Genomic DNA, 18,142 nt, shown 5'->3' with positions numbered 1-18,142 from the left:
ACTTAATTAAGTTTTCAGTGAAAGTTTCATAAATAAAGCTTCTATATGATTTTTAAGCTGTTTATATTTCAAAAAGAGAACTCAACACTTTTCTACGTGCCGCTTGCTTTGAGTGAAAATAATATTTACATTTAATTTGGCAGCTTAAAAAGTGAAGTCAACTCAAAGTTTTTTATGTGGCGTTCGCAGCCACAAGAATGTTTTGGCAGACTTTTGTTGGAGCGGAGCAGATTAATCAGTTATTTAAGTGCACTTTTCGGCAAATGTATTGCACATGATTTTTGGTTGGTGGCATAAAATTCGCCACAATATTTCGCAGCAAGTGCAGAGCTTTAGGTAGTCGGGAAGCAGGGAGGCAGGTGGCAGCTTAACATGTCAAGCTGGCTCGCTCTGCAGGTGCATGCAACAGCATGTGGCAACATGGCTAACGATTTTAGTAGTACAAAATATTGTCGCATTTTTCAATATAACAACGAGAGAGGAAGACAGAGAGAGAGAGAGAGAGAGCGCACAAAAACTTGTTAAGTGAGTGTGGTTAAGCGAGGTGTGTGTGTGTGAAAAATTCAATTTGTTACACACTTTATGTTTGGCTTTAGCTCTGGCCATTCATAATGAAAGGGGAAGGAGCGAGGGAATACGGTTAAAAGCTTCGAGTTGTCTAAGAGCTTGTGGCATAAATTAATCTAGAAGCTGCAACAGCTTAAGCTGCAATTTCATTAAACTAAAAAGCACTCGAAGTGGCAGCTTAGCTCCCAAAGTTGCAACTTGAACGAAAACTATTTAAGCAGGTAAAATGCATTCTGAGGCGTCTCCAAATACTCGTACTTAGTAGTAATTTTGCAATTACGAATGCGCACTTAAGTTTAATTAAAAGCACATTAATTGTACTTCCAACGTCAGTCCCAGAGTTCCACCCACGTATAAATTGTGAGCTGAAGGCAAGAAGGAGAAGAGTTGCTTGCCACCTTTTGCTATCTTCTGTGCAGCTGCACCCACAACAATTCTTAGCTAACTTGAAAAACAATTTACGTGGCAGGGCTGAATTTATAGCTGAGTTTGTTGTTGCTGCTGTTGCTGACTGGATTAAACGTGGCTCAAAGCAGGCTAATGAAATATTAAACTAAGTGCACGGCTCACTTGCCTCACAGCTCCTCACTTCTCCTCACTAATCGGCGCCACTTTGAAGTGCATCAAGTTGCATTAACTTGCAACAGCAACGTGCAACAAGCAGCCACTCAGCTTACTCAAAATATCTGCGGACTCAGACCTCAGTTAACTGACCGAATATGAACCGTGTTGACCAGGTCTTTGTGCTCTCCATTAACTTGGCAATTGCAACGCAGTCCTAGAAGTAGATACACATTTCGTTGGTAAGTGTGTGCTTATGTGTGTGTGCGTGTGTGTGTGTGTGCGGGCTGCAAACTGAAGTTCCTCTTATGACGGCACTAAAAATGAAGACACTAAACGCAGCGCCACAAAAGCAGCGTCATTCGCATACCACGTACTTTAAATTTGAAAAGGGTTGCTTATTAGCAAAGAGTCTTTACAACAGACACAGCTGTAGAAGTTTTGAACAGCTGAAATTTTAAATAGTTTTGATAAAAACAAAGCTAATTTGTATACGTTCTATTTTTGTTTTTTCATAATTTATCACCTATATGAACAACAGCGTTTTATAAAGCATAGAAAAAGGAAGTACGTGAATCAATTTGTATCAAATGAAGGTTTAAACTTTATTTTAAAGAGAGTATAGAAAAAATAGAATTTGTTTGATGTACCAGCATTTGGCGTGACATTTAGTTCTTTATGTAAAGTATAGAAAAAATAAAAGATTCATTTAATGCTACGTCTTAAAAATAGGGTGAAGTTTTTGTTACTTTTCTGAAGTTTAATTTAAGCATCTATTATTGTAATTTTGTGAATACATATATTTTACGTAGTAAGAATGAGAGAAATAATTAAATGATTCTTCGGAACAATGATTCTTCTTAACAAAAATAATTAAATGATTTTTTGTAACATTAAAATACTTAACTTACGCACCACAAATGAAAAATATGCTGAAAAATGAATATAGTATGTTAAATGACCATGAAGTAAGTTTGATTTCAAAATCATACTTCAACTATTATTTCTGACATGGACATAATTAACACAATCTGGTATATTTTGTAGTATGAGATTTATTTTGAATATACGAAATATAACCCTCGTTATATTTTGGTATTTTTGCGATAAATTTTAGGTGTTTTTTGTCATCTCGTTTCCTCTTCTTTCTTTCAATAAAAATTCTCATCTTCCTCAATTCCTCTCAGCTCTTTGCGAGGTATTTGCTAGTCAACAACTTGGCAAGTAAATTCCTGGTTGTTTGGTTATTGTTGCAACCATTGCTGTTATGTGGCAAACATCACATACACATACACACGCACACGCATGTACAAGCTCAAATACACACGCATGGACACACACACACACATAAAAAGTTACAAATACAATAGAAAAGAAAACAAGTTGCGCGTGTGTGTAAAACTTTATTTTTACGACAAAGTGCAAGCAGCAAAGTTGTTAGCAAAAGACAGAAGCTGCACCATAATAATAACACAAAAAAAGCACAACTAAGACTGTTCCAAATTATGGATATAAGACTCAAAAGATACCCTGTAAAATTTAGTAATTAAATGAAATGCTAATAAAGGAACTATAAATTTACTAAAAGAAAATAAATCATAAGTACAAGGTATATTCTGAGTATAAGTAAGAAAAAGATATAAAATTCCAGGGTATATTCACAGCATACATATAGCAAACTTCAAATAGCGAGACAGCAAGCGAATGCGTGTATTTGGAGCACTTGCAATCATCAAAGGACATCAAGTTGAAATGAGTTTCGATTAAATTTAAAGAGGGACAAGCCACCCTCTTGACATAGTTTCCCAGTGACAGGGTATCAGAGCAGTGCAGAGTCGTGTCAAGTTGTTGTTGCAGTTGCAGTTGCTGGATTTTAATTTTTAGCAACGTCGTGCGGCAAGTTGAATATGCGACAAAGTTTTTAACTAAAAATTGCCGTACAGCAACTTTTATGTTTTATATGGGCGAAAAGAGAATTTGATTTTTATACTTTGTGTCGCCGTCAAGTTGCTGTTGTTCGTTGTTCGCTCGTTGCACGTGTTGTATACGCAACGCGGATTCAATTACAATTTGAAGCGAGACGATAATGTTGTTTGCCACAGATAGAATCTTCTTTCCGAAAGTTTGCTGCTTACATAATTGCAGTCGCCATTAACACCGACACTTAATACGCAATTTATGCAATTTGATGCGCCATGATTAATGTCGCTCGCTGTCTCAGTCGATGTCTCTGTCATGTTGCAACTTGTTTTTCCTCCCTCCTCCGAAATTTGCCTAACAAATCAGCTTGCACAGTGGGGCCAAGAAAGAAAATGGCAAGACGTCGCTTAAGTCGCTCCATTTTGAGAGCGGAAACTTGGCCAATTATGACAAGTATTTAATTAAACATGAAAGCTTTCATGACAACGAACCAAAGCATCCGCCGAGAGTTTAAAGTTGTTGCGCCAGCTAATTGAGCTGCAAGTTTGTTAGTTAATATTATTAACTGTCCGCCTGCGCTTGAAGCACCTGCAGTTTTTTATACTCGCTACCCAAGGAAGAAAAAGTAGAAGAAGGGTAGAAGTGTTGGTTGGCTTTGGTTGACAATTTGGTATAGTTTGTAGGGAGTGGTATATTTTGAATATAGTATATATATTTTTTATATTTTAGTATTTTGTTGGTATAGTATATAAATATATTTTTAAATATATTATAATTAAACTTTGGTATATTTCAGTATTTTTTGATATTTATTTTATATACATTTCAAGAATAATACTGCACTGATATATGGTATAACTTGAAAGTATACGGTATATTTTAGTATTTTGTTGGTATTATAAGTATATTTTAAAATAAGAGTAATATAAACTTTGGTATATTTTAGAATTTGTTGATATTTTTGTTAGGTAAATTTTAAGAATAATACTGAACTGGTAAATGGTATAATTTATAAGTATATGTTATATTTTAGTATGTTATTGGATTATTTTAAGTATAATTCATTACAGGTATATAATATATTTTGTATGTAGTACTACATTAATATACCGAATATATTCTTCGCTATATATTAGTATTTTTTCGGGATATTTAAGAATAGTAGTCGATGGCATAATTTGAATATGTTACTATATACCAAATATAGTTTTCAGTATGTTTTAGTATTTTATGTAGTAGTCTATTTTAAGTACAGTACAGTAAATATAGATTATGGTATATTATAGTATTTTTTGCGGTATATTCTAAGAATAATACCGTATTGTTGTGCACTTTGAAAATGGGTACCGAGTATCTCACAGTCGAGCACACTTTTTTTTGTTTGCATTGTTTTAATGTGGCAAACTGTCACAAAAAGCTGCTGCATCAGTGTGAGTGTGTTTTTTTACGACAGTATCTATAAATTGTTTGAATGCTTAAGTGGAGCGAACTTTTGTTTAAAGTTATGCGTGGCAGCCACGCCCCTCCGCCGCCCCCTCCGTTCGCTCAAGTCGCCCACTGCATAAATGCAAAGTTTGTCAAAGTTTTGTTGCCAAAAGTCAAAGGCGCACAATGTTGATGAATGAGCTGAAACTGTTTTACAAGTCGTACGAATAAAACGGAGAAATGGAGAAAAGGAGAAAAGTGGGCGTGGCGTGGCTAGCTGTCCAGAGTTTTCATCATGTTGCGTTCTTATCGCAAAGGAAGGCAAAAATTAATGTGCGCTCTGCTTCCTCTGGCGAGCATTTAAAAACGCATAAATGTATTTTCCGGTAATTCTCCCCTCCCCTCTCCTTCCTCTCTTTCTCCTTCTCTGTATGGAATGCCAGATTTATGAACTTGCAGAGCGCAAAAAATTAATTGCCATAGTAAAACAGAAAACTTCAAGTGCAAGGCACAAACCAAGCAAATTTGTTAGCCAGTCGAAGTCGAAGTCCGAGTCCCGAGTGTGTCAGCTGCAAAACTATTAAAAAGGCATCACGAACTTGCTAAGAAAGAGATAGAAAGAAGAGTGAAAGAGAGGAGAGAGAAGAGAGATGTGTGCTGGACTCACCTGGCAGGAGTTTTAGTACCTGCATTTCCGTTAGCCACAAAGCAAAAGCACAAGCCCCAAAACTGTAGCTGACTTCCTGTTGTGAATGCAGACGCCGGACCAAAGAGAGAGAGAGAGAGAGACAGAGAGAGAGAGGGAGAAACGTTGCCTGGCAGCCGAAAATGCGGAAACGTCCATTTTATAGCGGAAATATATTCTTATGCGGAGACGCGGCGATGATTTATGTATGTTTTGGCATTACGTGCTCCTGAGAGCAGCATCAAGGGAAGCTGCCTCCGCTTTGTGTGAGAATTTCGAATTAAATTCCATTGCTTGGCTTATGAGAAGCAATAACAGAGAGAGAGAGAGGAAGTTGAAGGAGACGCAGCGATTTGCAAACGGAATAAAATGGGGAAAAACTGCAACAGAAAATGGGTTAAGCTCATACTACAAATGCTGCAATTATTTGCATGCTCGACTCTCAAGCATTTCTATTTGCCTCCGCCTTTTGTGGCACACTCACACACACACACACACACATACACGTACAGATGATGCTGAGGAGAGTGCGTGTCTTTGTGGCGCCTCGACTTGAATTAAGGTTAAGTGCGTGCTTCATATGCGTTTATGCTGACATTATTATAACACCCTTTACTCTCTCTCTCTCCCCTCGACTGTGTCTCGATTACAGTTTGCGAAAAGCGGCAACTTTTTTAGTTAAAGTTGAAGGCATGCATGCAACAAGAGCAACAACAACAACAACTACAACATGAGCTAAAGGCAACAGCAACTGCTGCCAGCAACTTTTATTTTGTGCAGCAATCAAAAAAATTAAAAACAAAAAAAAATAGGATATTAAACAAAACTGTCGCAAATGTCTAATACCCTGTAAACATCAAGCAGAATAATTTTGTATTACATTAGCTGAGTTATTACAAAAATATATATATTATGAAGCAGAATATCCTGTAAACAGCAAGCGGAATAAGTTTTGTATTAAATTACGAATTGATAGAAGAATGCTTTTTTAAAAAAAGATTTTAAACATATTAATCATAACTGAAAATAAATTTTTGTCTTATCGCATAATAATTTTGGATTTTGCAAATAATAATTATAAACTTCAATTTCCTGTTGAAACAATTAAGTGAAAAATATTCATTATAGTGCTGATATTTTTCAGCAATAATATGAATCTTTTCATTTTCTACAATTCTACACTTGCGATTTTATGACTTGACTTTTACAAATATAGTAGATTCAAGATTTATGTAGATGAGTTTATATAGAATTGTTCATTATTATTTCTTCCTATTAATAGTAATAAGTCAAAAATAAAAGTAGAAACAAAAAGTATAGAAAAGACTTTTACTTCCTTAAAAATAAATTTATATAAATTCAAGATTTATTCAATCAGATTCACGATTTATGTAGGTTAGTTTATATAGAAATATTTATTACTATTAATAGTAAGAAATAATAATGAAAATTTCTATACAAACTCATCTAAATAAATTTCGATTTTATTTAAATTCAATATTAGGGAAGTAAAAATATTTTCCATACTTTTTGTTTCTACTTTTATTTTTGAATTATGAATTTATCTTTAAAATGAAATCAAATTGTATTTACAGCACATCTTTTAGTCGATAAGTGTTCAATGCTGCTTTTCAACTTTTTTTTTGTTTTTTCTCTTCTTTTTTTTTGCAAGAAGCCTATATAAAGCATTGGCAAATAATTAAAAAGTTTGCGCTGTTGGGCTAATGGAAAGCGAAAAGTTTGCGAGACTCATTACAGCTGACACACAGAGTGTAATTTATGAAAAGTTCATCGAATATATGCGCAAATGCTTAATATTAAAAATTGAATTTCCAATTCATTAATTTGTTATTCTTTGCCATAGTTTTGATGCGATTCGATTGCTTGAGGGAATTCACATTCATCGTATGGTTTTTCCATACTTTATTTTGTCATATTTTGCGATATTTTCGAATTTATTCGCTGTGGTAAATCTTTAATATTCCCTTGGGGCATTCATCATTTCGGGGAGCGTTTCCTTTGAATGCGATTCAAATGAATTTTCAATTTGCCAGGCATTCTTTTAAATTATAATTTGTAATTAATGCCGATAACTGAATTGACTTAAAGGAATGCACAAACACACACAGAGCACATAGTAATGTGTATGTGTGTGTGTGCTCAGCAATATTTAATGGCAAATTCTCTCGCAGTCAAATATAATAATATATGGCATTAAATGAAATTTACGGGTCAACACCTCGCATGTGCACACACAGATACAATCACACACACACACACACACACATACATACACTGACAGGAATGCCCGGCAGACAACCGCACACACACACACATACACACACACATACTAACCCACACATGCAACAATTCATGTCAACTCGGTTATGCGGCTTTTGAGCTCCCAAACGCGAATTTCGAATGCTCTAAGTTCATGTAATGAAAGCAGAGTAGAAGAAAAGGATTTTTCAAGTTTATATTGGTTAAGATTAGACATTTTTCTAGTAGACAATAACTATAAATTTTAGCAGAGTAAAATTGGTTGTTATTCATAGGAAAAAGATATACCAATTTCTAATAATAAAAACATTACATTTGTATCAAATTTTGATGTAAGTATGTTAAGTCTTGCGGATATTTTCTTTTTATTTATTTTTTTTTTTCTTGCTAATATATTTTCAAAGTTTAAAATCTATTATAAACTGTTGTTGGAATTGTTTAGTATAAACATATATTCTACAAATATAGTAATTATGTAGAGTTTGCTTTCGACTCGTTTCTTATTTCATCCAAACTCTTTTGTTAGACTTTTTTAGTATAATAATATACCACATCATACAAAAAATACTGAATTATGTTTGCTATTGTTGGATGTTGGTTCTTACTCCTTTCTCATTTTTTTTTATAATCGTTATTCAGTCCACTATAAAAGAAATTATTTATATCTAAACATTCTTATTTAATTTTACTTTAATTACTGACTCTTTGGAAATGGTGTAGTTAATACTATATTTAAATCAGGTACTTTTGAGCACTTGTCTCTCTGTTATTCGCTTATTTATTAATTTATGCAAATAATTAAATCTATTTTGTAGAGTATTTTGACTTTAGTTTCAAGCGAATACTTTTGCATTTTTTAATATTATATTTTTTTCGTTGGCGTCTCTGGCGCCTCTTGCCATTCCGATTCGTTGCAGCTGTCTTCTGCTGTTTGCCACCTGCCACGCCCACTTGCACTCGCACTCGCACATAACTGTGTGCATTTTTTTGCACTCATTCGCATTCACATGCACATTCACATACTCAGACTCCGACTCCGACTCCACCGCGAATGAGTGCATAACATAATGCATTTATAGAGGCCACTGAGCAATGCGAAACGCGTGTTGGATAATTTCGCTCTGCTTCTTCTTCATTGTGTGTGTGTGTGTGTGTGCTTCTGGCTGTGTCTGTGTTTGTGTGCATGTGTCAGTGTCGTTGCCAGTTGCCATTTTCTGTTAACGCGTTAACGTTAACCGTTTGTTTTTCGCGCGTTGGCAATGCAATTTCTTTATTCAAAATACCCTGTAAAAAGGAGAATGTAGCAAAGGGGTATATGGGTAGAAAAGGTGGTTTTTGATTGAGAAACTATTTCCATGCTAGAGAACTTACAAAAGGGTTTGATGGGGCGTTCTTCGATATTAAATTAATGGTTATTCAGAATATGTTTTTATTACACTTATAATATAAAGATATTCTCAGAATGCATATATCATTTTTTTTTATATTTTTGAATGAAATATTGTGTGGCGATCATAGATACAATTCAAAATATAGCTAAGATTATTTTAAGTCTAATTTCCAAATTTATTATAAGCCATGCATTTTTTTTCCATACTCATTTTCTACTTTGAAACTTTTACTTTTACAATTTATAGTCTTCTACGGAATAATACCAAATCCATATTTCTAGGAGCAAAAGATAATTAACCAAACGCAAGCTGGTCACACTAAAATTGTTTTGCTCTTTCCTTTCAACTCTCTCTTTCATTCTCTTTTGTTTTATCGATTTAGAAAGGACATCTTGTTTTAAACTCGTGAAAAATTAAAATGAAGATTTAATAACTTCAAGCAAACACACGAGTTGTTTTTATTTAATTGTGTTACCTAAGTGACCTTTTTACAACATCTTCAATTCCAATTCAATGACTTTAAGAAAATCTTCAATTGAATACTTGAAATTTCTTATTACTTATCTAGTAATGAAAAAGAATTATTCTTGAATAATTTGGTATATGTTTTCATTATTGAAATTATGTCATAGTACTCCTTGCTTCCACTTCCTTGCTCAACAGTTGAATTCGAAACGTAATCACAACAGTTGCCTCATTGAATTTGTGTGCAGGTTATACTTAATTTCAACAGTCCTTTTTTTTCGTTTATTTCTACATGATAATATGTTTGTTCCCGCTGTAGTTGTAATGTCTGTCAGCTCGTCTGTCCGTCAGTCCGTCCGTCCGTCTGTCTGTCTGTCCGTCATTAAGGTGGCCAGCATTACGACTTTGGTTTGCGCATGAAATTTTATGTCGAGTGCTTCGAGTATTTTTTGCAGTTGACGTTGCCATTGCAGATAACAAAAACGCTGACAGCCAAGAACAACAGACAGCAGTCAACACGACAGCAACAGCAACTGCAACAACAACAATTGCTACTGCAGCACCACAAGACAAACAGTCAACGGCGACCACATCGCGATGCGATGCGTCTGTTGCAGTGGCAGTCGCTGATGTTGTTGCAGATGCAGTTGCAGGTGGTGTCAAGCAAATACAGAATTGCTTACTTACACAACCAACATGCAAATGGCTGTAGTTGTATATAATTGGGCTGGTAAAAACTCTGCAAATGGACAATTAGTTGGGCTAATAACAGCGAAAAGTTAAGCAAACGTTATTGCTTATTAAATATACGATATATAAGCAAATGTTATAGTATATTAAAGAACATATACTGTATGTTATCAAATGTTACAGTATATTAAATATACTGTAAGTGAGCTAATGTGATTGTATATTAAATATATCATATGTAAGCAATTGTTGTAGTATATTAAAAATACAAAACATTAAAAAAAATGTATAGTATATTAACGAACATATACTGTATGTCAACAAATGTTATTGTATATTAAGTATACTATATATAAGCAAACGTTATTGTATATTAAATATACTACACATTCAAAAATGTTATAGTATATTAAATATACTGTATGTGAGCAAATGTTACAGTATATTAAATATACTGTATGTGAGCAAATGTTATGGTATATTAAATGTACTGTATGTGAGTAAATGTGATTTTATATTAAATATACTATATATAAGCAAACGTTATTGTATATTAAATAGAATGCTTATTATAACTTTGTACCTTTACGAAATGTGTGTAACAGGTAGAAGGAGTTATCTTCGATTCTATAGAGTATATATATTCTTGATTAGCATCAATATAGCTCTCATTTGGTATATTTTTCTATTGTACATTTTTTATATAACTGTAGTATAAATATACCATATTTTATAATCTGGTATATCGTTTACTGTATCGTATATTTTGAATATCAATATAGCATATATGTATATATTGCATTGTAGTATATAAATATACCATGCATTATAATCTGGTATATTTGTATTCTATTGAATAATTTTAATTTAATAGTATATAAGTATACCATATTTTATAATTTGGTATATCGCGGAATTGAACTTTATAATATATCAATATACCACACATACCCTTTGGTATATTTTAGTATTTTTACAGTATATTATTTGGTATATAACAATACCGCACTGTTTCGCTTTTACTCAAAATCAGTATCGAGTATCTCACAGTCGTGCACACTTGCTTATTTTGTTATAACATAGTTGACTACTTGCTGTTTAGCTTTATTAAATACATAAATGGCATATTAAAACGTATTCATTTGCCACTCTCAGCTTATTTTGAACGTATTTAATTTATTTATACAACAGCACATTTACTTAGAAGCCCCAAAACGCAATTAAATGACATAAATATGTAATTGCTAAGCTCGAGCTTAGGTGACATTTATTATCTATTTGAAAGGGGAATTTCTTTTGTTGAGCTGGGGATTGGGCAAAGTTTCCGAAGTGCTTTAGCAAGTTACACATTTAGTCTTTGTACATTAAATATGAAGAATGTTTAATTTGCTGTTACATGATGTGAAACTCGTACATTTTCTTGCCAATAAAATTTGCGCAGCAACAAAAAAGTAAGACAAAAAGAGAAGAATGGAAGCTGGGCAAAAGTTTTGACTGTCCGCGTCCTGAGCTCGCAGCTTCCTGTTCATCTTCCTGTTGTTGTTGTTGTTGCTCTGTTTCTCCATTTTCTGGCACTTTGGGCATACGAGAAACTTTATTAAAAAGTATGCAGGAAATTGTTTGCATCTATGCAATGCTGTCCTCCCACTCCCCTCTTCCCTTTCCCTTCCAAAATAAAGCATTGGTTATATGATCTACATTTTTGTTGTAGTTAGTTGTTTTTGTTGCTGTGCAGATTGACATGAAACGGCAAAAATGAAATTGCAATTTCTTGTGATAAATTTCAATGAACAAGCAGGAAAAATCTACCTGCTGCCTTCCTCGAGTCGAGCAAATGAAAATATGAAAATGTGAAAATATGAGAAAAGTATGCAAACTGCAAATAATTTGAGTGCAGTTTGCTGTTCAACATGAATCAAAAGCTGCCACATATAGTAAGAAAATGTGCCTGCCCGGAAAATACTCGTAATTATGCATATATAACATTTTCCTCATCCAATAACAAACGACATTTTTCATATGTGTGTGTGTGTGTGTGGAAGCAATTAGCAGCTGCAGCTGCAACAATTTTACGCTAATTAATTTCTGCTCATAATTTGTAAAGTTTTTGTTTTTTTGGTTTATCAAAATCAAGAATTTCAATACCACATCAAAAATCACTATCGATGGCAATTTTGATTAATTATATCGAGCTGTGATATTAAATTGAACTGAGATTGGACGGGGTAATTATTGCCTCGATTTCGTGGAAAATATTTTAGAAATTATGGTGATTATCTGCATAATTTATTTATTGAGAGAACGAAGAGAAAGCAAATTATAAATAATTTAAGAATATTTAAGGCTAATAACGTGGAATGGAAATGCACTTTATATTAATTTGAAGTTAACGAATAATCAAACAAAAATTCTTGAAGTTATTTAAGAAATATTTACTCTTAGTTGGTTTGGTTGACAATCTAGTATATTTTTCAATGTAGCGCTACTAAAATTTTATACCAATTGTAAGCTTTAGCTATTTTATGTGAAATGTAGCGTTTAGCAAATTTAGTACCAAAAGTGGCTTTTGGTATATTTTATATTAAATGTAGCATTTAGTATATTTTATACCAAGTGTAGTCTTTAGTATATTTAATACCAAGAATATCTTTCGGTATATTTTATACCAAATGTATCCTTTAGTATATTTTGTGCCAAATATAGCCTTTAGTATATTTAATACCAAAAGTTGTTTTTGATATATTTTATACCAAATATATCCTTAAGTATATTTTATAGAAAAAATTGTCTTCAGTATATTGTATACCAAATGTATCCTTTAGTATATTTAATATCAAGAGTAGCTTTTGGTATATTTTATACCAAATATATATACCAAATGTATCCTTTAGTATATTTAATATCAAAAGTAGCTTTTGGTATATTTTATACCAAATGTATCATTTAGTATATTTTATACCAAAAGTATCCTTCAGTATTGTTTATACCAAATGTGGCGTTTAGTATATTTAGAACCAAACGTAGTTTTTGGTATATTTTATACCAAATGTAGCTTATAGTATACTTTCCGTACTTTTGCGGTATATTAATTTGGTATGTTTTAATGGGTAGCTGGTATTTCATAGTCGAGCACACTCGACTGTAGCTTTCTGACTTGTTTTGATATAATTTCTTTAGATTTTCAATAACATTTCATTGCAAAAAGTGCAGAACATTACTATAATAAATGATTGAATTACATGAAAAGTCGTTTAGAGTTAAATTGGCAAACAAATAATGTAAATGGGCGTGGCAAAAAAAAAAGTTGCAGCTTCACATAAAATGCAGCCAAACTAAAATTTGTATAGTCAAGCTGCAATTTTCGTAGCTGCTTTCGTTGTTGATTTGAGGAAGCAGGCAAAAAGTTTTCTTGATGTGACTTCAGATCGATTTTAAGGCAATAAGAAAATGCATCGCTCTCTTTTATTGAGGTTGGCAAACTGTGTCGAAAGTGTCGTTCATCTTGGCCAAAAAGAGAAATTCGCCTCGAACTTTTCAATTTACATTTTAAAAGTCGTCGCTGGCAGCTGGCGCGTCAATTAACGAGTCATTAACCATTAAGTGCAAACGTGCAAACATACATATATGCAATCACTTTTGATCCAATATTGAATCTGGCTTCCATTTCCATCTTTCAGCTGGCGTCCTGGCCAATCACCATGACAGCCTGACGCTGAGTCCAGCGGAGCACAGCGTTGTGCGCTACACAAACGAATCGCTCATTGTCCAATGCAGAGGTCCCAGTCCCCAGGTGAAGCTGCATTGGAAATCGCCGAGAGGTGAAATTATAAGCGCGAACAAAGGACGCATTCACATCGAGCAAACTTCACCAGGTGAGCACAACAACAGCTGAAGAGCTGAGAAGAGCTGAAGAGCAGCAGCAGAAGTTGAGCTTGGGTCAAAGGCGAGGCGAGTCTGGATTCCCAGGAGCAGCAGGGATTGCAAGGACTGTCTCGCCTGCGGCACAACAAACAAACACAATTAATTGCATCTCTACACACACACACACACACACACACACACACACACAGACAGAGAGAATAGCGATTGCAATTGCGTTTGGCTTTTGCCTTTGCGAATCTCTTTTGTGAATGTGGATACCCTGTAAAGCAAGTGCAGTAGAAAAGAGTTGTATGAGGTAGAAGTAGAAATAAAAGTAGAAGTAGAAGTAAAAGTAGTACAAATTATATTATTATTTTATTGGCTGATATAGTAAGGTGACCTTTCTTTCCCGCGTAGTAAGGTAGGAAGCAATTAAATGAAATTCTGCAGAATTTAATTTGAATTTGAAGAACAAATTCTACAATTTGGCAAAAAATCTTCAATATTTTATTAATATTATATAGTATTGAAAAAACGTATACAATTTATCATTGCTATGCGATGAGCCACATCGACTAAGGGATTCACCCTGAAGTAGTAGAATGATATGAATTTCCCCTTATAGAAACTTAACAAATTATATTATTTGGTGAAATCAAATCTCTAATTAGCGCAAAACCCGTATAGGAAGTCAGCAAGCAATTAAGTGAAATTCTACAGAATTAAATCATGAATAAGAAGTATTAGAATTTTTACAAATTGAACAACAATTGATGTTCTCCAATTGGTAAATTATTTTTAATATATTATTAATATATTTATTAAAATAACGGAAACATATCCATATTGCAATGAGATGAGCCAGAGCAACTAAGAACTTCAAGCTATTTTGAATATTTTAAATAATCAAATATCAAAATAATCAAATAGCTATATTTCAAACACTGAAAAAAAAAACAAGATATATTAGAAAATGCCTTCTTAAAAATAGAACACATCCATTTATCTAAAGAAAATACTAAAAGGAAGAAATTCTTCTTTAAGTTTGATTTCATAGCTAACTTTTTTTCGAAAAATAAATACTATTCATTTAATAATAAAAGTAGGGCATCATTAAGAAAAATATAAAAAATTTTGGAATATACTATATACTTGTTTATGTTAGATTACATTTATAAAAAAAACTATGTTAAATAGAATATAGCAAAACAGTAAGGTATTATTATAAAAATATTAGGCACATTTTGGTTTATTCGATATATTTTGAATGTTGCACTATAACAATATACCAAATATAACCTTTGGTATATATTTAGTATATTATTTTAGCATATTTTAAATCTAATACTGCTCTGTTTTGCTTTTATTTAAAATGTAGTTTTCTTACTTGTTTGTTAAATGAATTCAATATGCAATGTGATACAAAATAATTGTTGGAATACTGTGATGAGCCATATTTATAAACCTTATAGACAAGAACTAAATTTTACTGCTTACAGGGTATTCTCTAAGCCAACTTAATTTGCTGCTCTTTTTGTCGCTTCCTTTTTATAGAGTCAGTCTCTAGTTTATTATATTGTTTGCATGTTTATCGCACACAGAACAATTGCAAATCGTTTTCGCCCACATCGCACTTGCGGACAAGGGCAATTGGAGCTGCGAGGCGGTCGAGGGGGGAATGCATAGTAAATCGTACGAGTTGATTGTGTATCGTAAGTACAGCAAACGAAACCCCGAAAAGATATTCATTAATTTTGCATTGTCTCTTTTTGTTTTTCCTCCGTGTGTTTCTTTTCCTCGTTTTTTTGTTGTCAACGACAGAGAAAATTACGTTTACGGAAACGAATTCGGTGACGACGGTGAAGGAGGGACAGAATGCAACCATATTGTGCGAGGTGAAGGGGGAACCGCAACCGAATGTCACCTGGCATTTCAATGGACAGCCCATTAGTGCGGAGGGTGAGTGAACTTTCTCCTCTTTCTCCTCTCTCCGAGAGAGAGTATCGAGCAAAAGTTAATGAGCCTTCCTTTTGGCTCTTCGATTTTTGTTCGTTGATTTTTTTGTTGTTGGCTTTCCACCTGGACACCCGTTTATCAACGCTTTCTCTTTCTCTCACTCTTTTTGGCAATTTTGACAGCAAACGCTTCGAAATTTCGCATCCTGGCGGATGCCTTGCTCATCAAGAAGGTAACACAGTTTGACACCGGCGAATACACGTGCCGAGCATTCCAAGTGAATTCGATTGCTTCCGATATGCAGGAGCGCACAGTTTTGATGAAAATCGAACGTGAGTGAGATTTATGATTTGCCCTTTCTCTCTCTCTCTCTCTCCCACACTTGCCACTCCTATCTATAATAACCAGCTGCACAGTGTGCCAAAGCTTGTTGCACACTGCAAGCACAAAAATTAACAACATTTTTTATTTGTCGCTAAATAAATTGAATTTCATTATTATTTGTATAAAAAATATAAATGAATTTCAATATTAAATAGCGAAAAAAAAATATGAATTTATTTACTAACACATATATAAATTCTAGCAACCATTTTATAGAACCTAAATAATGCGCAACACACAAAAATAAACCACATTGCAGAAACTTTTTATTACAGAGCAAAAGCTCATATGTAAGCTGAAAGTTTAAATAATTACTTTTCATCGATAATTTGTTATTATCTATAACGTTCAGCTTACTTTAGCATTCAAAACTTTTTAATAACGATATTAATTCTTAATAAAATTCTTAACAATATAAAATCTTAGTTAAATCCTTTTCAAGTGGTAATAATATAAATTCTTAACAGCTTGCCATCACAGTTTCATGTGCTTTCAAAGCTCTGCGAAAGTTCTTAAGCACTTTTGAATAAAAGCTTTTTACCAAATGCAAAAGTATCTTAAAGCTGTCTTAATATTATAAGATATTTGATAAATTGATGATAAATATATGATTTAAAATATGTTTGATTTCGAACTGTTTAAATGATTCAAATATAAATCAATTATCTGTGTCATTACTCTTTCATGTGCTTTCAAAGCTCAGCGAAAGTTCTTGAGCACTGTTGAATAAAAGCTCTTTGAGAAATGCAAAAGTATCTTAAAACTGTCTTAATATTATAAGATGATTGATAAATTAATGATAAATAGATGATTTAAAATATGTTTGATTTCAAACTGTTTAAATGATACAAATATGTATTGATAAGATGTGCCATTACTCATTCATGTGCTTTCAAAGTTCTGCGAAAGTGCACTTTCAAAAAATATAGCTCTTGTAGAAATGCAAAAGTGTCTGAAAGCTTCATTAGTATAATATTATACAATGATGATAAACAGATGATTCAAACACGTTTAATTTTAAATTATTCATCCACTTAAATATACTTTCGAGTAACTTTGGAAATCTGCATTAATTTTTAGCCGATTGCTTAAATTTTGAATGCGCTTTCTCTCAAGAACATTTCACACCTTTTTCGCCCGCTCTTAAACCACTGTGCTTTTGTTGCTCGTTGATGGCACTGAAATTACACTTGAGCATTTTTCTGGGCGGCTGTGGAAATGTGTGTTGCCGTGTGTTTAGGTTGCGTTTTAGTTGGTTTAGTATGCAGTGCAGCGTGCGGCAAATAGTTTTTTGAGCACAAAATATATATTTTAAAATTACATACGTTTCGCTGGCCGCACATATGTGCAGGTGTGGGCGTGGCACATGTGCAGTTAATGACTTTATGCGAGTTGTGGCATCATTCAAAGCATACTTTCAAGCGTAAAACTAATCAATTTAATCAATTGATACACACAGATAAGCCACAATGGATTCACACGTTGCACACTGAACAACAATATGCTTACATCAATGGGACGGCGATCATCGAGTGCAAAGCAACCGCTGAGCCACCGCCAACGTTTAGTTGGTACCGCAAACAGAAGAGACTCGAGAGCAACGAGCACACGCATCTGATTGAGACTCAAGCGACATTCTCCCGCATCACAATCCATGTCCATGATGCCAAACAGTTTGACAACTATCGCTGTCGTGTCCACAATCATCTGGGCACCATTGAGCGAGTCACTCGACTGGAGCAGGGCGAGAAGCCGCCGCCGCCAACTGTGTTCCAGCTGCGGGGTTACAACTCGAATACCTTCGATGTCGATGTGAGTGCGCAGCGTGATAAGGATAAGGTGGGGCCCATGGATGTGAATGGCTTTCGCATTCAGTACATAACCGAGCCGGAGTTCAAAGCCGATGCCAACAAATGGACTAATGCCAAGCACAAGGACTTTCCCTACGAAGAGGGTA

At 33.8% G+C, this 18,142-nt stretch overlaps 1 protein-coding gene across 1 annotated transcript in view; it reads left to right on the top strand.

The window, feature by feature from the left end:
• The window catches only part of LOC132797175 (limbic system-associated membrane protein), a 101,842-nt gene that overhangs the window by 81,906 nt on the left and 1,794 nt on the right, over positions 1-18,142 (top strand). Inside the window, exons 2-6 of the mRNA XM_060808725.1 lie at positions 13,662-13,856; positions 15,447-15,557; positions 15,667-15,804; positions 15,984-16,133; positions 17,645-18,139. Coding sequence (XP_060664708.1) covers positions 13,662-13,856; positions 15,447-15,557; positions 15,667-15,804; positions 15,984-16,133; positions 17,645-18,139 — 1,089 coding nt within the window. The remainder of the gene's footprint in view (positions 1-13,661; positions 13,857-15,446; positions 15,558-15,666; positions 15,805-15,983; positions 16,134-17,644; positions 18,140-18,142) is intronic.

Source organism: Drosophila nasuta, chromosome 2L (assembly GCF_023558535.2).
Source record: "Drosophila nasuta strain 15112-1781.00 chromosome 2L, ASM2355853v1, whole genome shotgun sequence".
Classification (NCBI taxonomy): Eukaryota; Metazoa; Arthropoda; class Insecta; order Diptera; family Drosophilidae; genus Drosophila; species Drosophila nasuta.
The sequence above is the reverse complement of the archived record's forward strand: the minus strand, read 5'-3'. Positions and strand labels throughout refer to the sequence as shown.